This window comes from Bos javanicus, chromosome 21 (assembly GCF_032452875.1).
Source record: "Bos javanicus breed banteng chromosome 21, ARS-OSU_banteng_1.0, whole genome shotgun sequence".
Taxonomy (NCBI): domain Eukaryota; kingdom Metazoa; phylum Chordata; class Mammalia; order Artiodactyla; family Bovidae; genus Bos; species Bos javanicus.
The window spans coordinates 12,191,926-12,214,422 of record NC_083888.1 but is presented as its reverse complement, the minus strand read 5'-3'; the positions used below and the strand labels follow the sequence as shown (position 1 = coordinate 12,214,422).

Genomic DNA, 22,497 nt, shown 5'->3' with positions numbered 1-22,497 from the left:
AAAGGAATCATTCCCTCTGGGGCTTCCCGGGTGGCAGTGGTAATAAAGAATCCACCTGCCAATGTAGGAGATACAAGAGACAGGGGTTAGATGCTGGGGTTGGGAAGATCCCCTGGAGGAGGAAATGGCAACCCACTCCAGAATTCTTGCCTGGGAAATCCCATGGACAGAGGAGCCTGGCAGGCTACAGTCCATGGAGCCTCAAAGAGCCGGACACAACTGGGCCACTGAGCACAGCACACGGCCCTAGTTCAGATAAATCTCACTCTTGGTAAAATTTGGCCTGTACCCTCTTAGTGACCTTTGGATTTTCCATGCTGTGTACTTTACCTATATTCTGGTATGCCAAATCCAGCAGCAAAAAACTAAATGAGGTTGGTAGAGTAATGAGGTTTCCAAATATGGGAACTCTGTTCCAGAGTGTGATGGGCCAGCTCATTTCTCTGCTTTCCTCATTCTGCTACTAGTTCTAAAACTGTGCTAATGATCCTGTGTGTGTGTGTGTGTGTGTATTTTAATCTACTTGGAACTATACAGAGAGTGCTGGGTTTAATCTCCTGAAGTCAGTGAGTAGGAGCTGACAATTGTTCCCATACTGTTTTTGCAAGCAATCATTTGCTCTTTGTCTTCCAATCAGGTGTTTCTCGTCGCTGTCTGGAATTTTGAACTCTACATGATCCCTCTGGCTTTATTGCTCCTCTTTGTCTACAATTCCATCGGACCCACAAGAGGGAAGGTGGGCAGCATCCAGGACAGCCAGGTGAGCACAGGTTCCAATAATTCTGACAGTTGATTAGAAAAGAAAATGTGTTAGCAGTAAACCACCGCCACCAAAGCGTGACCTGATGCGCTGCATTTGAGACTCGGAGGAACAACGATGCTCATGTATTCATGGTACAAGGAAGATATTCATCGTGTGTAATCTGGAGTCTTCCTTCTACAGCATCTGTGTTCCTGTGTCTCGGCCTGCCTCCTCAGCATGAGTGAACCATCTGGTTTTTCGTCAGCATTTCCAGGCAGGCAGCACCTGTCTGGGTGTCCATCTGGTTCTCCATAGAGTTCCTGGGAATAAGATTCTCCACTTCCCAGGTGGTACTAGTGGTAAAGAACCCACCTGCCAGTTCAGGAGACATAAATAATGCAGGTTTGATCCCTGGGTCATAAAGATCCCCTGGAGGAGGGCACGGCAACCCACTCCAGTATTCTTGCCTAGAAAATACCATGGACAGAAGAGCCTGGTAGGCTGCAGTCCATGGGGTCGCAAAGAGTCGGACACGACTGAGCGACTTCCCTTTCACTTTTCACTTTCATGCATTGGAGAAGGAAATGGCAACCCACTCCAGTGTTCTTGCCTGGAGAATCCCAGGGACGGGGAGCCTGGTGGGCTGCCGTCTGTGGGGTCGCACAGAGTCGGACACGACTGAAGCGACTTAGCAGCAGTAGCAGCAGCAAGGCATGTTTCTGGTTTTATTTGGGGTGGTGGGAAATGAGTGTAAGACACAGAGTAAAACATCAGACAGACTCAAAATTCTGTTTGGTTTTTGATCGTGTAGTTCAGTAAGCATGTGCTTGTATCAATAATGAGGCGCCTGAAGATGCTAGAACCAACTAACAAATAGCCTTAAAATACAAGTTTATGTAAGGATTAAGTTTCACGGAGCTACAAATGAAGAAGCTTTTTACAGAGAAACATCTGATGTAAAAGTGCTGTGTCAACTAACATTTTAATAATTTTAATCAGGTTTCCAGTTATATATATGATGTACCTGTTTATAGCATGTGTGTGTGTGTGTGTTTGTAGTCAGGTAGGGACTTTCCTTGTGGCTCAGATGGTAAAGAATCTACCTGCAGTGTGAGAGACCCAGGTTTTATCCCTGGGTCAGGAAGATCCCTTGGAGAAGGAAATGGCAATCCACTCCAGGATTCTTGCCTAGAAAATTCCATGAGCAGAGGAGCCTGGCGGGCTACAGTCCATGGGGTCGCAAAAGAGTCAGACACAACTGAGTGACTACTTTCACTTTGATACATCTGTATGGGTTTCCCAGATGGTGCTATTGGTAAAGAACCCACCTGCCAATGCAGGAGACATGAGAGACCTGGGTTCAATCCCTGGATTGGGAAGATCCCCTGGAGGAGGGCACATAACCCACTCCAGTATTCTTGCCTAGAGAATCCCACGGACAGAGGAGTCTGGCAAGCTATAGTCCTTGTCTGTGTGTGTGTAAGTAAATATGAGTACATAAGTGTTCTTGTGTGTATATGTGTATAAATGTGTATATGTGTGTGTGTGTGTGTATGAAATATTTTTTAATTTACTAAACATTTTGTAATTCATTATCTATTTTAAACTTGGTAACATAACCCTGAAGGAGTCAAGAACTACTATTTTCATTTCATGCTTGATGCAACTAAGGTTCAGAGTGGCAAAGTTATTTGCCCAAAGTTGCACAGCAAAACAGGGCTGGGACTAGGTCTCCGGGTGAAGACTTTGTCTCAAATGAAGACTCCTAATTATAGAGTTCTTTCACCCCGTAGCAGGTTTTCGTTGTATTCATTTTTATCCTTTGTTATCCATTTGCTCTCATGGAACATGCTTGTTAGTTAGTTCTCCAGTATCAGTAAGCATTCCACAGACCGCGTGGTGGCATTTGTAGGAATTCGAGGAGGTAATTCAGTACCAGCCCTGCCTGAAGGAATTGCTCAGTGGTTTATGGAGGACAGCAGAGTACTGATACTTCAGAGTCACTCCCTTGTACAAGCATGATGTTGACCATTCTTTTTTCTGTTGGGACAATGGCAGCTAATTTGGTATGTCTGAACTTTGCAAGGTTAAGTGGAAAGGTAAGTGTTTAAACTGAAAACAGACCTGAGCTTTCTGGTATACCCAGTGTTCTTTCAGAGCTCCCACATCATTGGACTGTGTACCAACACGTGCTAGCTTTTAAATGTAGCAGTAATATGATTCAAACGTACCCATCAACTAGCCAGGATTTTGAAACGAGTTTGGAGAAGTCTCTGTGTGCAGCGCTGCTAGTGCTGTGGCCCCAGAACTAAAGGCAGGCCCCCCTTTAGCCCAGATCTGAACCTGGAGTTTCCTTCCCTCATCTGCGCCACCCCCCCAACTCCAGAGCCCAAGGAAAACAATAATACTGTATAGAAACCTGTATCTTATTCTTGAGATTGATTACATTCAGACTAATGCATTTTCTACTGTCTAATGTTTCGGTAATGGCCCCAGAGGAAAAGTGCAGTCATTATAGCAATGAGCCCAGCACAAACGGAGTATGGTGTTCTCAGCCTTAACACAGCAGCTGGTTCATTTGTCAAGAATAAGAACAAAACTGTTTACAGAAGGTACAACTCGGCAGTGCAGTTTTTAAAGCTGGCTGCTTTCAAAGGGCACTTGCCTAATAGCTTTATTTATAGTTAACAGTTTTATGTAGATTATGCATATTGTTTACAGTCTTATTTCAGCATCCTTTAACTTTCAAAGGGTCCTTTTTTAAGAGGGTACAATGTGTTTCAAAAAGACGAGTATTTCAATGATGTAGGAAAACTTGAAGCCTGGGTATGCGTATGTTTGTACTTGGTCATTTCAGTTGATGTTGTATTTACACGTTGTGGGTTTTCCTTGTAGGAGAGCCCTGACGTGGATGAGGAGGACGATGAAGATGACAAGGTGGGTGTACTCCAGAAAGGACGAGAAAGGCAGCATGAATGCTTTTGGTAGATGGCATTCTGGCCGGTTGAGTCAAGCTCTGTTGTATCGTTTTACCACCATAGGGTAACCAATATAGTGATCAAATTCTCATAATGTGTAAAAGTTATCTCTTTTTCAAGTTTTAAGTGAAGATGAAAAGAGGTGTGATACAAGGAATAACTGAAACGTTAACCAGGAGTCCTGTCATTTGAGGCAAAGTTTAGCCTTTCCCTTGGTGGATGAAAGGTAGATGAAAGGTAGTCCAGGAAGTCAAAAGTAAATCACGTGCAGTCGCTGTTCCTTGAGGCTCACGTCTGCACTCTGCGGGGTGGGTCACCCGCTTCAGAATCTGTCACTTGCCCAGCTGTTGCTGGCATCGTTTTCAGCACTACGTCTGGGTACATCTGTCCTTTCTCTCCTCCTGGGAGAATCTCTCAAATCTGCTGCTTTGTTGTCATTACGCTTTCAGACAAACCTTCTGGAATAAAATGGAAAAAAAAAAAAGTAAAATGCCAAATGAGATGCTACGAGCTTCACAGTCACCCAGTCCCCTAGATCCTGTAGGTCTGCAGGGCTCTGGGCAATAGCGTGTAGAAGGTTGACAGGAGAGGAGAGGGGCGAGAGAGGGAAAGGCAAAAGTTAAGGATCTGATATAAAATGTGCAGGAAACAGAAATGAACTCAAAAACACCAACTTCATGACACAGACAGCCTTAAAATCCATCAAGCGAGCAGGATGGTTTTGCCCATTTGAGGGAAGTTGGGCAGATTACAAAGTAAATCTTATTTGTTGTGCTAAAATGATCATTAAGAGCAAGCTAATAAAGTGTGCCTTTTTAAAAAGAGAATCGGGACCCTTTCAAGAATGAAAGTCCCATGACGCAACTTTCTTCTTGATGAATTGATGTGAGTGGCTTCTGAGTGATGTAAATCCTTGAACATTAAGAATAGTTAAAGCTAGGGACTTCCCTGGTAGCTCAGTGGTGAAGAATCTGTGTGCCAATGCTGGGTTCAATCCCTGGTCCCGGAAGATTCCACATGTTTCAGAGCAGCTAAGCCCACGCGCTGCGATTACTGAGCCTGTGCTCCAGAGCCTGTGCTCTGCAGCAAGTGAAGCCACCGCAGTGAAGACTCAGTGCAGCCAGAAATAAATAAATGAAGTTATTTTAAAAAGTAGCCACAGTTAAATTAATGTGCCTTAGGGGGTGTTTCACCAAAGGAGACACGGTTCAGTTCAGTCGCTCAGTCGTGTCCAACTCTTTGCGACCCCATGGACTGCAGCACGCCAGGCCTCCCTGTCCATCACCAACTCCTGGAGCTTGTTCAAACTCATGTCCATCAAGTAGGTGATGCCATCCAACCATCTCATCCTCTGTCGTCCCCTTTCCTCCTGCCTTCAACCTTTAATGAAATTATTTTAAAGCTACACAAGGAGTAATCATCAATTTTATTAACCAAAGGTTGGAAGTGAGGAAGCTCTCTTTCCCTCTGGCCAAGTCTGTATAAACAAGGCACCCATGGATGAAGACGTCACCCACCCTAGAGAGAGCATTGTGACTGTGGGGCTTTATCCCCCCTAAGAGAGAAATCCAACAAGAAGGTAATGAATGAAAGAGTGGGTCGAGTAAGCAGGAAGGCAATAAAGTCATCCATGAAGGGATTCCAAGCTCCCAATGCAGGGGCCCCAGGTTCAATCCCTGGTCAAGGGACTAGATCCCACATGCCGCATCTCAGAGTTTGTATGTGCTGCAACTAAAGATCTCACGTGCTGCAGTGAAGATCAGAGATCCGGCATGCCACAGGGAAGACCCAGTGCAGCCAAACAAAAACAGTTTACAAATATCAGTCATGAAAGTTTAGAGCAGTGGTTGGCATGATCTCACTTTCCATTGTGGTACCTTAAGGGCTGTCTGGGGGTGTGGAGGGAAAACCACTTGGGCTGTGATCTACATGGATGAACCTGGGAGCTCTTGTAGTCCTCTGACTAAGCATGGCCCTCCTCACAGCAGATACGTCAGCCCACCCACACTGAGGATGTTGGCACTGGGGTCTCCACGCCTCCTCCAGGGCAGTTCCATTCTTGAGATACTTTGATTGATGGTAGTATATTTGTAGGGCCTTTAATAGCACTGTATGGCTTTGTTTCTTTTGCTTACTCAATTTCATACTTCTGTGGAGACTTCCTTTTGCCTTTTTATACTGTTGATGGGGTTCTTGGGGCAAGGATACTGGAGTGGTTTGCTGTCCCCTCCTCCAATGGACCACGTTTTGTCAGAACTCTGTGCTGTGACTCCTCCGTCCTGGGTGGCCCTACACGGCATGGCTCGTAGCTTCACTGAGCTCCACAAACCCTTCGCCACCACAAGGCGGTGCTCCATGAAGGAGGCCTGGCGTGCTGCAGGCCCCATCGCAACGAGTGGGACACGACTTAGCGACTGAACAGCGACAACATGGAAACTTCTGAAGGCACAGGTCTGAAGTGAAAGGTTGCCTTCTGTTTAGGCCTCTTCTGCTGAACACAGGCCTTCTGTTGGGAGGGGAGACTGACGCACTGCAGCCCTTTTCCACATCTCTGCCCTGTCACTTCTCTAAGAGATGTGAGAACTAGAGGGACTTTGAACTGGAAGACCTCCGGAGCACACCTCCACCTACAGATTATTAGGCTTTATTATTTCTTCTCCATGTAGAGCAGCCTCCACACCCAGAGCTGGTCCCTGAAGCAAGGAGGCCCTGGGCCACGCCCCTCCACGGAGTGCTGACTCCGGGGGCTTCCCCACAGCGCCCTTCTGGCTTCTGTTGTGTGTTAGACATGACAGACGGGCTTCTGGGAACTGTAACACACCCAGTGAGAGATGGACTGTTTACAAATTATAAACATCCAGCCGTCTCCTTCCAAGCCAGGAGAGGAGGGGAACTCCTTTCTACTCAAACTATCCATCTTGAAAGTGACACTCCTTAATTGCCAGCGCCCCTTCCCACCAAATACCATCACGGACAACCGTGGAAGATGAAAGCGTGCCGGGGGCCCCTTGGCACAACTTCCTCGGGAGATGGACGTGTTCCCATATTCTGTCTGTTTCCGCTGCACAGACCAGGACGCGGTCTGGGGTCTGTCATCCTTTTATTGTCTGAACAGGGATGGCTGTAAAATGACATCACCGTAGCCTCTTGCTTCTTCTCATTGTTAAAAGTCCATGTTAATGTCCTGTATGTTTTTCGAAACCAAATTAGACTCCGCAGTTTTGCCTTGCTTTCTTTGGTGGGCTTTCAGTTACAACGTAGAATGTTCGGGTAACTAGTTTTTTAGCTTTTAGGAAGCTAAAGGTACAAACTCAACTTTGAAGAGAGGAAATCTTTCTTAGACCTGATGGCCCCATGCAAGAAATTGCTTGTTACAAGTATAGTTTGCTGGGGGCCCCAGAACAAACAGATAATGGCTAAGTTCAGCCAACAGCAATCAGCTGACATTTCCTATTTGTATTAGATTCCGTATGTGAAATTATTCTTTGTGGACCTTATTTGTACGGATGGATTACAATGAAAATTGCATTAATTTGCTACACAGTAAAGGTCAGTAATTGAAGCATGAACCAAGAAACCATTGTGTAAAATGCTGTATCCCGTATTTAGGAAAGGTCAAGCAAAGCAATAATATCTTGTTTTCATTGCAGAAGGTATAAATACTTGCATTAGCGTTTCTTTCTTTTTTCCAGCCCAACAATCACTTGTATAGAATATTTCAGGATTTACTATTAACAACAGGAAGAAAGAATAATAAGGGCATGTAGTAAAGAAAGCTGCCTGTTGCTGTCATAAAGACACTGCATCATGATGCCCGCATTGTGGCTTGGTTGGTTTTAACTCAGCTGTCAGAAATAGGATTGAATCAGCTGTTTGAGATTATCAGTGAGTTCACAGTTGCTTTACAGTGTTTGGTGGAAGGGGAAAAGATCCTTCTTTCATGTCAATTATGGGTGAAAAACATGTGGAGCTTTTCCTTTAAGAAAATAAGAGACTTACATTTTTGTGGATCGATGATTTTGTAATGAAAGAATGTGAATAGATATTATAGCCCTATCCTCTTTTCACAAATTAGGAAAATTTTAGTATATTATATTTCACAAATATACTAAAATCTAAGTATATTTAAACAATCAATCCTAGTTTTACAAATGATTTTTTATCCTCCCAAATGATTAGTCCACTCATCACCACCCAGGTAGAGCCTTCTTAGAGAGAGAAGGAAATGTGGGTACATTTAGAAGCTCTTGTGAGTTCACTTAACGTAGTCCTTTGGGTGAAGTTGTTCAGGACCAGCATGCCTTATTCCCTGTCTTTCCTTGTTCCAGAAAGAGAAGATGGCCTGTAGTGTCTCAGCCAGGGAAGACTGTCATTCTTGGAGGGAGTCTCCTTGCAGTTTAATAGTGAGAGTAGTTTTGTTTATGATTCGTTTGTGCCTTCTTAAGCATGTCCAAAACACAGCAAATTAGTTTGATTAGTGACTTTTTTTTTTAATCTGCTGACTAAGTCATGGTACTTTAAGATGGTGTGGTATGTTTAAGAAAATGAAAAATCAGATAATATCTTTGAAAAGTTAACAATATTGAATACACACACACATACTTTCAGGGCATCTACAGTCTATAAACAGGACATATTGTAGAGAACGTTATGGATAATTTTCAGGGGAATAAAGTAAATGGTTGTTCTGATGTAACTTCTTTTAATTTGAATTAATATTATTTTCAGTGATGAAGTGATTTAATTGCTAACATTCCTACCATACCATCTTACTTCCAAGATTTTAATATTAATATGGATTCCAGCCAATTCTTAAATACGTTTATACATGTTTTGAATTAAAAGGAATTGGCTTCCTTATTCTTACAGTCTTTTCCCTGACACATTGACTTGCTCAGATCCCTTTTAAAAAATCAAACGTCCATCCTTAAGATGTTTGGCTTCATTGCCTTCAGAAAGAACCCAGAAATGTTATTAATCTAATATTTTGAAGCATTATTCAGCCAACTACTCTCAGGCTCACTGGTAGACCCAGTACTTGTGGATTTTCTTTGTGACTCCTACTGTAAAGATTTTCCTTGTATGTTGCTCCCAAATATTGTGAAATATTACCAGACTGTAAATGCTATTTACATGGATTATCCTCTTATTAAGTAATTTACAGTAATAGGCTCTGATGTTATAGAGTATACATCTGGATATTTATCTTGCCATTGCCTAAAATTTTTATATTATGCTAATAGAGAAGACATTGGACATTGTATCTCAGTTATCCACAAGTTATTATTTTCCTGACGATAATAGCCATTCCTCTTGTCTTTCCTATTGAAATCCCCTCTGTTTCAGTGTGGTTTGCCCTAAGTCCCCATCAACCAATGAGTTTGCAAGGTAACTAACAGATAATTTACAAAATATTTGATAGAAAGGTAAGGATACCACTATTTTCTCAAGGGAAAATTTGTAATTTCGCATAAGTAATAAATGACATAAAAGCAGTAATTTAACATTAGACCATTTTGGAACTTCCCTGGCAGTCCAGTGGTTAGGACTCCACACTTCCACTGCAAGGGGTGCGGTTCGATCCCTGGTTGGGCCAGTAAGATCCCACATGCTGTGGGACACAGCCAAAAAGTTAAAAAAGAGAGAGACCATTTTGAGTGAGAATTATTTAAATGACCAGATTATTCATATTTGTAGAGTGTTTACAATTTGCAGACTGTTTTTATGTGCTTCAACTCATTCAGTACTCAAAGTAAACTGTTTAATTTGATATTATTTTCCCCATCTGTGAATGAACTAACCCAGGTTAAGAGAAATGTAGCGATGCATTGGAAAATTTCCCAGCCAGGAGCAAGATTCAAATCCAGTCCTTCTGATCTAAATCCTGTTTATTTTGGACTGTGTTACGCTGATACGAAGGAAACTATTACTTTACTGGCCCGTTTTTCCGCATTATTATTGATAACATTTATGGAGTGTTTGCTCTGCATCTGTGATGGCTCCTTTTTGTCAAAATTTGTAGACTACATTGGGTGTTAGAGATGCAGTGCCTGGGTAAGTCAGGACTGCTTAAAGGTGATATTTGTGCTGAGTATTAGGTGATAATTATTTTATCTTCTACGCGCCTCAGTCCCCACACCTCACAGAAAGCCAGAGGACACACAGCTAATCCAGCAACTGCAGCACACTGTGTGTTCAACCTATGAGAGTGACAGTTGGGAAGAACCATCCGCCTGTTTGCCCTGTAACACCGTGGCACCCGGCAGTTGGCTCAGAGAAACTTTTAAGGAAGTCAGTCTTCCCAGGGTCTAAATTCCAAATAATTGTCTCCACAGTGTTCCCAATTTTTCAAAGGTGTGTTTTATCAACATCTTCCTCTTGATGATGATGTTTATTCCTTTTACTTTTTTAGCCCTCTGGTTTGATCCCTGATGAAAATCCTGTTGCAGGCCAAAGAAACCTGTTGGTAAAGATCAGTCAGTGTGGAAGGACTCTGTGTAATGAACAGGTCGTGGGAGCAGTTTATAACTGCTTCAAATGATATTGATTCAAAATCCAATCTGCTTCATATTCATTTCCCAAAGCAAAAATACTACCTGAGAAGGAAGTACTCTCCTGAAAGAGGACAGGGATTTTTCTTCATTTTAAGTGTACCATGAAGTAGGGTGTGTGTGCGTGTGTGTGTGTGTCCGTCCATGAACACAGGGCATATCTCATGGGAAGAAACCTTAAAGACAGTTCCCAGTGTATTAAGCCAGATTCCTGGAGGACAATTTTTAATCTCGTATATCAGAAATATTACTTTTTATTCTTTGTTATGACAGATGCTGAGAGGCTTCCCCCTCCCTGCTAAATGCCACTCAGTCTATTTCTGATGTTTATAATTCTTCAAGTTCTCAAGTTGCAGGCTTTTAATATTCAGTGGGATGAAGTAGACCAAACAGATTCCCATTTAAAATCTGAAGTCATATTTCTGCATCTTTGCTCTGGATGGTTTGCATTATTGGGATGATCCTAAGATAGAAGTGTTGCATCTTTCCCTTTAGGGGATCCTGGGCATCCTGTGACAAATACTACCCAATTTTTAAGCATGTCACAAAGATCTTTCCTGATGTGGTAAATTTTTAGGACTATCTCTTTGGTTATGCTTAGGTAATTAGTAGAGAAAGATTTTCTTGACTCAGAACATGTATGAAAGATTTAAAGTAACACACTGATTATATAATGAATTCTTAGCTGTAAATTCATTTTGATGGTGTTAATTCTCTCCTAGAGGCTCAAAGCTACTTTATTGCACCTATATGCTGTGCTCTTTGGAGATATTGGGGAAGCCAGCAAAGCCTCGAAGAAGGAAGAATCCACTGCCTGATTTATTCATTTATTTATTATTTATTGGCTTTGTTCTTTAAAGAACAACCATGCTGCAACACAGGCATATTATTTGTTCTTCATTTAGCTGTCTCTAAAACTTAGCTGAAAGACTCAGTGGGTTTTTTTTTTTTTTTTTTTGACATTTTATAAGCAAATGGTCAATGAAAAAAATAATACTCTTAATACATTTTATATAATAATATGTATTTTAATGTTACAGAGTTGGAATTTGTAATTATTTTCCTTAAAATTATTATAATAGTTACATTATTTTTCTTATAATCATTCTCTATAGCATAAAACAAAGGATCCTTTTGAAATTTGAGTTCTGGATCTGAAAAGTTCCATGCTTTCATCTCTTCTGTTACATGGTGATACCTATTTGCTCATGAAAGTGTAAGGCACTCAGTCGTGTCTGACTCCTTGCGACCCCATGGACTGTATGTAGCCTGCCAGGCTCTGTCCGTGGAATTCTCCAGGCAAACACACTGCAATGGGTTGCCATTTCCTTCTCCAGGGGTTCTTCCCAACCCAGGAATCATGAAGTAGACCCTAAATCATGTGAATTTTATCTGTGCCTTGGTGTTTTCTGAAATTCGCATGGAGAAGTAAAACCCATTCTTTCTCAAATGTAGGAATCTAAAAATGTGCATGCAGCCGCAGTTATCTGGTTCACTGGTTTAATCACACCAGTGGCCATCTCTGTTTTTATTACACATTTCCCTCTATAAATGAGAAGGCTTGTATGTTAAGGAAAAATATAAGCACATGTAATAACAGTTTCCTCTTCCTGAACGAGCCACTATCACTCTTCCCAGACAATTTGGTAGCAGCAGCAGATGGAACGCTGTGTTTGCTAAACTGCGTTATCACCACGTCCCCTGGTTCAATCTGAAACGTGTAAATAAAGCCAGCGTGATGCAGATAGAGCTGCCAGATGATCTTTCATACGATGCAGGGCAACATGCGTGAACTTGTCCTGGGAGATCCTTGCTTTGGAAACGTAAACGAACCCCAGGATTCTTTAAGCTAGACAGAAGGTGATTCTTTTCTTTTCATTTCTTTGCATTCTCAGTGGGCAAGGAGTTGACATTTATGAAGCACCTGGAGTGTACCAAATGCTTGACATATGATAGTTAATTCTCCAAACACTCCAATTAGGGTCAGGATTATGATCCCCCTTTTTCAGATAGCAGAATTGTGACTCCAGAAACCATTAGGAACTTGAGGTGTTCACAGTGCTAGTAGGTGACAAGACCAGTGTTGAACTCACTTTCTCCTGACTCCATAGCCTGTGATTAATAAAATATGCAGACCTGAGGATTTGGTACATCTTAAGTCCCCCCTACCCCTGCTGCAAACTTTTCATCTGTTGTTGTAAACCCTGGCTACTTCAGCTCCTAAATAAGAATGGATGCATTTTATTATGTTGTAAATTATGGTATGTATTTTTTGCAAGTTGCACATAAAGTTTGCTAAATGTTTCACAAGACAAGTTAAAAAAGTAAGAATGGAAAGAAATGTTTTTCTCCAAATATTTTCAAAAAGCGTAATTTAACATGCATTCTTATGAAAATTGGGCAAAGAATACTGGAAATAAACATTAGATAGAAGTATGTAACTGAATAATATGTCTAAGAACCATGTGTTCTATAGTAAGTTGAGAGCCATAGACACCAAAGAAGCAAATGACAAAAACAACAAGTTGAGCTGAATGCCTCCCCTTTGAAATGTCCACACTTGCTCTGGACTTAATTATCCTGGACTGGGAATCCATTGCCACATATATGTGGACACAGACACCTCACTTAACCTCTTTGGACCTTGGTTCCCTATTAATGGAAATGTAATATCAAAGACCATATAACATGTCCATTGGTATACCAGAAGATATAATTAGAGAAAATTCCCATCAAGAGTAGTTGGTTTTCAGTCGCTAAGTTGTATCCAACTCTTTTTGACCCCATGGACTGCAGCACACCAGGCTTCCCTGGCCTTCAGTGTCTCCCAGAATTTTCCAGCTCATGTCCATCCAGTCAGTGATGCCATCCAACCATCTTATCCTCTCTTGCCCCCTTCTTCTCCTGCCCTCAGTCTTTCCCAGCATCAGGGTCTTTTCCAGTGTGTAGGCTCTTCACCGTAGGTGCCAAAGTATTGGAGCCTCAGCTTCAACATCAGTCCTTCCAGTGAATATTCAGGGTTGATTTCCTTTAGGGTTGACTGGTTTGATCTTGCTGTCCAAGGGACTCTCAAGTATCTTCTCCAGCACCACAGTTTGAAAGCGTCAGTTCTTTGGCACTCAGCCGTCTTCATGGTGCAACTCTCACACCTGTACATGAGGACGTTGGCTATAAAGGTAGCCTTTGCAATGTAGAGAGTGAAAAGAACGTTTGCTGCTAGAGTGATGAAAAGGATAGAGGTGTGATGCAAATTGAGAGAAAAAGACAGTAGTTGTTGTGGACTGGCATCCCCTGGAAAGGTCTCATGGAGACCGGGAATATAAGTTGGACCTTTAGGTCATTCTGCTGGAGTTGGGAGGCCTGAAATCTTCTCTTTAACCCTAAGCACTTGTTTCCTGGGTTGATGCAAATGATCTTTTGATACTAATATAAACCTGATTTCCTCTGTTCTTCCTCTTTACCCATTCATTTCTCCATCAAATACACACTGTCTCAGCACTAAGGATGTACCTACCACAGTTGTTGGTACTGAGAGCACAAGTTGAGGTAAGGCAGTCTGGTCTTATCGGTTGGCCCACCAATTCAAATAGGGCATAGGGGAACAGGAGGCTCTTCTAACATCTTTTTAAAATTTTGCTTATTTATTTTCGGCTACTCTGGGTCTTCATCGCTGTTCACAGCCTAGGTGTGCCTAGTTGGGTGTGTGGTCTTCTCACTGCAGTGGCTTCTCTTGTTGCAGAACGTGGGCTCTAGGCACACAGGTTTCCGTAGTTAGTTACACAGCGCAGGCTTAGTTGGCCCACGGCGTGTGGAATCTTCCTGGACCGGGGATGGAACCCATCTCCCCTGCATTGGTAGCTGATTTCTTAGCCACTGGACCAGCAGAGAAGACCCATTTCTTCCAGTGTTAATGAAGCACTCCAGCTATGTAAATGTAAATATCGTCTTATAGCATAGAAGCTACCATGCCCTGTTGAATACACAGATTCATTGCCCAAAGGCAATAAAAGCCACTCAGAGAACAAAAATGACATTTACCACTAATCATGAGAGTACTTGCCCTCAGGTGAATTTTTCCCTCTCATTTATGGCTAGCATATGTCATGTGCAGAGATTCTAGGGAGAAGGGTAGAAACTTCCACAAAAGAAAAAGCCTTTTTCTCCCTGTCCAAGAAGAATACTTTGGACATGATTGGTCCCTTATTGTGCTAATGAATTTTAGGTAAAACTGATTTAGGTTCATCACATGCTCCTATTTACCCAAATATTTCCATTTACTGTTTTTATATTCCCCCTTTTATAAAACTCAGTATTATATTTACTGTTTCCATTAAAATAAGCCAGGACAAGCTGCTCATGCTTTCAGTTTGTGTTTTCAGTCTCTACTATAGTCTTTACTAATAGCCTAGGATTTAGATGTCAGTTACAAGGGTTCTTGGGCTTCCCTGATGGCTCAGCAGGTAAAGAATCTTCCTGTAATGCAGGAGACATGGGTTCGATCCCTGGGTCAGGAAGATCCCCTGGAAGAGGAAATGACAACCCACTCCAGTATTCTTGCCTGGAAAATCCATGGACAGAGGAGCCTGGCAGGCTCCAGTCCACGGGGTCACAAAGAGTCAGGCGTGACTTTAGCAACTGAGCGTTAGTAGAAGGGTTCTACAGTGAGAACTGATACCAGGTTAAGTCCAAGCAGGGATGACCCATCTATTTTCCTGATTCTTTCTAAATAAAACTTAGCTTTAAAGGAAGGCTTTTGAGTGGTCCCTGATAAGACAAAGTGCTCTTAGGCAATTGTGGAGAAGTATGTGATGACCCCAGTGTGCCAGCCTGTGGTGGCAAGGTCACTGCCCAGGGCCAGTGAGATGCATAAAACGTCCAAGCAGCCAGGTCAGAGTGCTCAGTGATGAGAAAGATGGGAAACGACAGCAGCTATAGCATTGATATATAGTAAATACATACAGAATTTAACCAGTCCTGTGGATAGGAGAATAAAAAATAGTCTGCACATTTTTACTATGATGTTTTATTTCAATCTTTATTTTTAGTAAATCTGCACATTGTTTTACTTCTTGATGATGCTTTTTCAGTGAGTAAATAATAAAGAGTTGCATGTTTAATGAATAATGATAATCAGGTACTGATAATCCATGTTTCAAGATAATTGTTGATGAACTTATTCACATTGCCTGTCTACCACTGTGACCATGATCACATCACTGATACATGTAAACTTAAGTTGCAAACCTGCTGAAGAGTCTTCAACTGTCAATAGTTATTTTTAGAAGACCACTTCTGGAAACATGGTTTTAAATTATATAGCCCAAAAGATGTGTTTACACATCCTTGTGTGCGGCGTGACTTTCCGTTTGGATCAAATGACTGTTCTTCCACACTTGTCTCATCTTCCATTCCAAAGTTTCCTTATGCGTGTATGAGAAAGGGCAAGGTACACGTTAATAGGTTCACTTCAGTAGCATCAGTGTATCAAAGACCCTGTGAAGAGTCAAATGATGCCAGTCTTATCAGCATGCCATCAAATGACTCAGACAATATCAAGTAAGTTAATTCTGAAGTCGTGTAGCTTTGCACAGTGGCAATTTTGTAGCCAATGAGGTTTATCTGAGGGGTGATTACTGCTAATTGAAAACTTTTCCAGTACCCTGCTGTGGCAACCTGAAATGTTATATTTTTTCATCCACTGTATGGAATCAAAATAGAGCTTTTACAAGTTAGTTTTACAAAAAATGAAATCTCTGACATCAGGAATGCTATTGTAAATTTATTTTGAACGTGTAGCATTGAGGGTTATTTAATTCTGTAGTGATAATATGAATGCAAATTTTGATGAAGCATAGCACCATGGCTAATAAGATACTCATGTAAGTTGAATGGATCTTTGAAGCATAAATTTACAAGTGATAGATCATGGTACCCTATTATCCACGATTGCATACAGACAAGTGATAATGCACCACCAATTGAATTAGCAGCTGTAGTGTCCACATTTATAAATATTTTATATATACAGAGTTGGGATAGCAACAGCAAAGTTTTCATGGCAAAGGTATGTCAGATATAAGAATACATTTCATTCAGCATGGCTGTGTGCACTTTCTTTTTGCTGCCAGTCATCCATCTATCAGTCTGCTTTTAAGAGTGTTTGAAACCTTTGATGAACTCTCAGTCAACTTAAACATTCTCCAAAGCTATTGAACTCATGTGGGGAAAAAAAGAAATCTTTTCAGTGTTTGTTGCATTTTCGTCATATCAGTTGGAAAATTTTTAATCAAAATTTTTGATAACTGAAGATTCTAATAACTTCATCTTTGGGAGCTTTTAGTAGATAGAAATCAATTTTAAAAGAACTGGCAAAAATAACGATTTTTTTTTCTTTACAAAAGCAAAGGATATTCAAAACAAAGCAATCTGTAAGGTGAGATCCTATGCATGATTTGGTGTTTAAATTTACAAGTTACACTTTGGATTATCTCAGTTTGTGGGATTAAAAAAACTTTTGATTTTTAATAGGATAAATATAAATTCTACCCAGGATTGGAAGGAAATTGAGAAGCCACTTATTTTTCAGCATAAATTTGAAGAATTTCAACTTTAGAAGAATTTGAAAAATTATACAGACAACTTACTTAGAGTTTTATCTTGAAAAAAAAGTTTGATAAAGTTCATATGAATGAATATAGTGACTTTGAAATTATTTGGGCTGAAATATATACAGATTTTAATATTTAAAAAACAGAATCAAGAATATTCATCATGTATCACATTTTTATTGTGAATTTTCAAAGTACCTCAGTCCCTGGAGAGAAAGTATTTTTGTAATTAAAATTATGGTCTACAGTAGAGTCAATTAAATGTATCAATTTAACAATGATTAAGTGCAACTCTGAAGATAGGTAAGAACAATTTTATGAAATGTAAGTGAAAAGATGACATTAAAGATAATGTTACGTTTGTGGAAAAGTAATTTTGACATGGGACTATAAACAGCTATAACTAGAAAACCAATTAAATATACGAATATATGGAATGAGTAATCATTCTCATGTATCATTTTACAATTGACATAATATGGGCAAGTTTCTTTTGTTCTTATGTATGTAAAATATATGTTTTTATCTTGAAACAATGTCGTTACGAAAATAAAAATGAAATAATTTTATAGATCCACTAATACAATAAAGCGAGTTGTCAGTTGAGAGATACTTCAAAAATTACATAGTCCTGTTTACTTTTACTCTTAAAAGTATACAGATATGGTTCATAAATTATCTTGTTACCCTAGATACAGTGAAATTTTTAGCTTAGTCTTTAAATACTGATTATTCAAACTAAAACATCAAATTCATTAAAAAGTGAGAGAATCTTGTGAGAATCATTTATTATTTTGTTGTACTAACCCAGAATCTCTGCATTTGGGGTGTTTCAAGAGGAAGAAAAAAAATCAGTCAACTAAAGTAGGAAATTGTTACGAAATGGAGCCACATAGAAATTTGAGTCATTTTCCAAAAAACTTGTTTTGACCTAAATTCTATGCTGTTGAAAAGAGGAAGCCACTTTTGCCCTTTGGGTCAAATTCCCTGGTGCTTCCAAATCCTCCTTTAAAAACGTGAATATTTCTGTAGCAGACAGAGATGGGTTTTCACCACTGTGCCCATTAATAGATGTTGGTGGATTGCTGAACATGAATTAAGTTATTCTGGCAGTATATCCAGTTTTAATACAGACCACTTGAAGAATTAGAGAGTAAGGGAAATAAGAAAGAAAATTGGATTGAAAAAAGTGAAAATGTCTTGCAAGTTTGACTTTGCAAGAGGAAGCAATGAGTATGACCGCCTACTATACAGGATCATTGGATAAATGGGTGCAGAACAGATGGTGAGACATTACTCAGGCCATCCCAGCAGACGACCTTCATGTATTTATGATATGACAGTGAAAAAAAATTTTAATATACCCAGAGGCTATTTTCAGAGAAGGCAATGGCACCCCGCTCTAGTACTCTTGCCTGGAAAATCCCATGGACGGAGGAGCCTGGTAGGCTGCAGTCCATGGGGTCGCTAAGAGTAGGGCACGACTGAGCGACTTCACTTTCACTCTTCACTTTCATGCATTGGAGAAGGAAATGGCAACCCAATCCGGTGTTCTTGCCTGGAGAATCCCAGGGACGGGGGATCCTGGTGGGCTGCCATCTATGGGGTCGCACAGAGTCGGACACGGCTGAAGCAACTTAGCAGTAGCAGCAACGAGTCATTGAAATCACTGTGAGGTAGTATGTTTTCCTTCCTCCATCCATGGGTCCACTTTGATGGAACAGAGAATACAAGATGAGAATGATTTTTTTTTTTTAATTTTGTTGCAAAGAAGATTATTATAGAAATTGTCTCTTGGATTTAGAAGATAATTTAGTATAATTCTAACCTAAGTAAAATTTTAGGTAGAAAAAATAAGTTTTGTTAGGTTTATTTGTGATTTTAGGTATTACATATTAGATGTAACAGCTACAGTGACTCAGCTTGGCCTGAGATAAGAAGTTAGTAACTAAATCCCAGTTACAATAGAGTTCATAAGGGAACTAGAATATGGTATCAGAATATAAGATATAGTGTGAAAATGCCCTTCTTTAGGGAATCATCTTTTATCCAACATGTGAGTGATTTCAAGATTAGTTTTATAAGCATTGGCTACCTAACATGGTTAGATCATGGCATCCAGTCCTATCCATCCCTTCATGGCAAATAGAAGGGGAAAAACGTGGAAGCAGTGACAGACTTGATTTTCTTGCACTCCAAAATCACTGCTGATGGTGATTGCAGCCATGAAATTAAAAGATGCTTGCTCCTTGGAAGGAAAGTTATGACCAACCTAGACAACATATGAAAAGCAGAGACATCACTTGGCCAACAAAGGTCTGTGAGTTGAAGCTATGTTTTTTCCAGTAGTCCTGTACGGGTGTGAAAGTTGGACCATAAACAAGGCTGAGTGCCAAAGAATTGATGCTTTCAAAATGTGGTGCTGGAGAAGACTCCTGAGAGTCCCTTGGACTGCAAGGAGATCAAACCATTCTGTCTTAAAGGAATCAACCCTGAATATTTATGCTGAAGGTGAAGCTCCAATATTTTTGCCACCTAATGCAAAGAGTTGACTCACTGGAAAAGACTCTGATGCTGGGAAGGATTGAGGCAAAAGGACAAGGGGATGGCAGAGGATGAGATGCTTAGGTAGCATCACTGACTCAGTGTAAATGAATTTGAGCAGATTTTGGGAGATAGTGAAGGACAGAGGAGCCTGGTGTGCTGTATTCCGTGGGGTCCCAAAGAGTCAGATACAACTTAGCGACTGAACAACAACAACCTAACATGGGAAAATGCATTTTAAGTGTTCTTTAATCAAAGTAAGGATAATATTCTTAGACAGCTGAATATCATCTGGATGTCCAACATACCCTATTGCTATCTGCTGCAAGCCTTTCTGAGGAACTAACAGAAGAGAGATAAGTAAGCTAACCTTGTGAAGACAGAGCAACTCAAGATCTGCCAGTTAAAGAAGTTACAGAATTCTCTGAGAGAAGCAGCAACTCTACAGGGAAATGAATTTCTTTTTTCTGTGGAGTTCCCTTCATCAGTTCATGATATTGAGATGGGGACATGCTTGCACACGACAAGTAGTCATATCTCATGAGTAGTCAGGAACTTGGGGGAGCCGATAAGTAAATTGTAAAAAATGTGAATTTATCTCCTGAAGTCACTCAGTTGCTAATAACCAGGTTACGATAATACTGGCATAATGATTTCTATAGCAGACCAATAAAAATGAAGTAACTGAGTTCAATCTTTTATGTTTCTTAGGAATCTGAGAAAAAGGGCTTAATTAAAAGAATCTACATGGTACAGGATATTGTCTCAACTGTTCAAAACATCTTGGAGGAATTAGCCTCTTTTGGAGAAAGAATTAAAAAGTAAGTCCTGCATTTGTATTATTGTGTTTGGAGTAAAACTGCCATGTTCTTGGACCAGCAAGGGGGAGGGTCTTGGGGAGGGTAGGATCAGAAAATACAAAAGCAAACAAAAAACAGAAACAATAGTCTTGGGCCTCTTAACTTTGGTTGGTTGCTTCTTCAGGTTTGTCAGCTTCACAAGGGTGGACCACGTGACCCAATTTATGCTAGTTATCTGAGCATAATTATTAATAGTGCCTTTTTTATTCTAAACATACTCTGGTTTAAGTGATAAACTATAGATTAAAACATAGATTTAATTCTCTAATGGAGTCTCAATTGAGAAAGCCTCTCCGTGATTCATGGTTTTTTTTTTTTTTTTTTTTTGCTTACTTTGTTTTACACATTGTTAACTCTGTGTTACTTGGTCTTCATTTGATATCCATGAACAGAGAAGGTTTTTTTTTTTTAATAGTAAGTGATTGCTCCCTACTTTAAATCCAGAGTTGTATCAGCCACGTTGTTCTTTCTAAAGAGCAACTACTGTTCTTATTTTATTGGCCATTCTAGTTTCTTTACATAAAGGACATATTTTTTAGAAATTACATGGGTAAAGAAGAGATTAAAATTAGTACTAAAAGCCAAGTGAAATTTTGTCCATGAAGATGTAGGGAAATCAATAAGTGGTGGTTAACATCAGGAAATATAAACAGCTAATGTGGAACTTTCTGTGGTTACTGATTTTCTTCCTCAGTCACTTATTATAACAAATTGCCCTTGAACATCCATTTATTATTGGCATAGAAAACATGTTTCTTTTGCTTAAAAGGCAGGTTAAAAGTTATCTTTAAACAAGTTTAGTGAGTTTTTATTGAATTTACACGTTATTTTCATGAGCAGTGTCGAGAAAAATTAAGGAGTAGTAGGATTTTTGATCATGTATATTGATACATGTCTGCTTTATCTCTCTAGGTTTCATATAAATTGAAAAATGACTACTGAATATACCCTCAAAGTTGCTTAGCAAAAATATAAGTGACAGTAAAAAATAGTGCAGTGATGAAGAGGGCACTATAATTTCTCATTCACTCATTCAACTATCAGTGTTTGAATCTCAGGCACTGACTTGGTTTAAGAATAAGAAGTGCATCCAAATTAACAATGACGATAGAAACCAACCAATGTCATGTGCCAGCCAGACACTGTTCTAAGTCTTTGACATGTAGCAACTTCTTTAAGGGGTTATTTAGAGAAATTGGATTAAATGATTCCAACAACCCTGCAGAGTAAGGATTGTTAGTATCCGCATTTTACAGATGAGGAAACTGAAGCACAGAATGATTAAACATGCAGCCCAGATCACACAGTGAATAAGCCTTGGAGCTTGGATTTGAATCTGCCTGCCTCACTTTATACTATAGTGTCATTATCCTCTGGATATCTGTTTTGTGTATGTGTGTGAGTGTGTGTTTGCCTTTATGTTTTGTTTTTCTATTGTGGTATAGCTGATTACAATAGTATATTAGTTTCAGATGTACAGAATAATAAGTTTTTATAGATTACATTCCATTTAAGGTTATTATAAAACATTGGGTATATTCCCTGTGTTGTACTTGTATATCCCTGTAACTTATTTCTTTTAAACATGGTAGATTGTACCTTTTAATCCTGTCCCCATGTCTTGGTACTCCCCACTTTCTTCTCTATAGGAATCTATTTTCCAATGAAGGGAAAGAACACTAATAAGACAGCTAAAATAACATTGATGCTAGATAGAGGCTAGATGGGATGTGGAGATGGGTACTGCATCCCCGGAAGGATGTAGGAGAGAGATTGAGACAGAGGAAAGTTCTGAAGAAGCAACAACTTATCAGCATCTCTAAGGATGGGAAGAGCCAGCTGGGCATAGAGCTGATGAATGGGAGCTTCAGTGGCTGGGTGGCTTTGTGCAAAGGCTCAAAGCCCAAGACTGTGCTCGATGGAGGGAGGTGGAGGGGAAATAGCATGTCTGTGCCACCGGGGACGGATGTGGCGGTTCCTGGAGGTGAGGCAGGTCACACGGGCCTTGAGTGGATGCAGAAAGTCAATGAAAAAAAAGTGAGCAAGAGATGGACTGGCAGGAAAGAAGATAAGAGGATGTGGAGTGGGGGCAAGGCTGAGGACGGAAGGCCATGTCCTTTGGTAAGACTGTCTCCGGGCTTGCATGTCTGTTAGTAGACAAATGTGGCTGTTGTGCTGTTGATAATGGTCAAGGAAATGTGTCTGATGAGAAGA

General features: G+C 40.3%; 1 protein-coding gene and 1 pseudogene across 7 annotated transcripts in view; both read left to right on the top strand.

Moving 5' to 3' along the window:
- The window catches only part of MCTP2 (multiple C2 and transmembrane domain containing 2), a 260,725-nt gene that overhangs the window by 216,741 nt on the left and 21,487 nt on the right, over positions 1-22,497 (top strand). For 6 of the 7 annotated variants that reach the window (XM_061394289.1, XM_061394291.1, XM_061394287.1 and 3 more), the window contains 3 exons: positions 638-760; positions 3,638-3,679; positions 20,135-20,244. In XM_061394289.1, coding sequence (XP_061250273.1) covers positions 638-760; positions 3,638-3,679; positions 20,135-20,244 — 275 coding nt within the window. The remainder of the gene's footprint in view (positions 1-637; positions 761-3,637; positions 3,680-20,134; positions 20,245-22,497) is intronic. The other variant, XM_061394292.1, reaches the window with a different exon arrangement.
- Positions 15,851-15,978, top strand: LOC133234842 (U4 spliceosomal RNA; annotated as a pseudogene).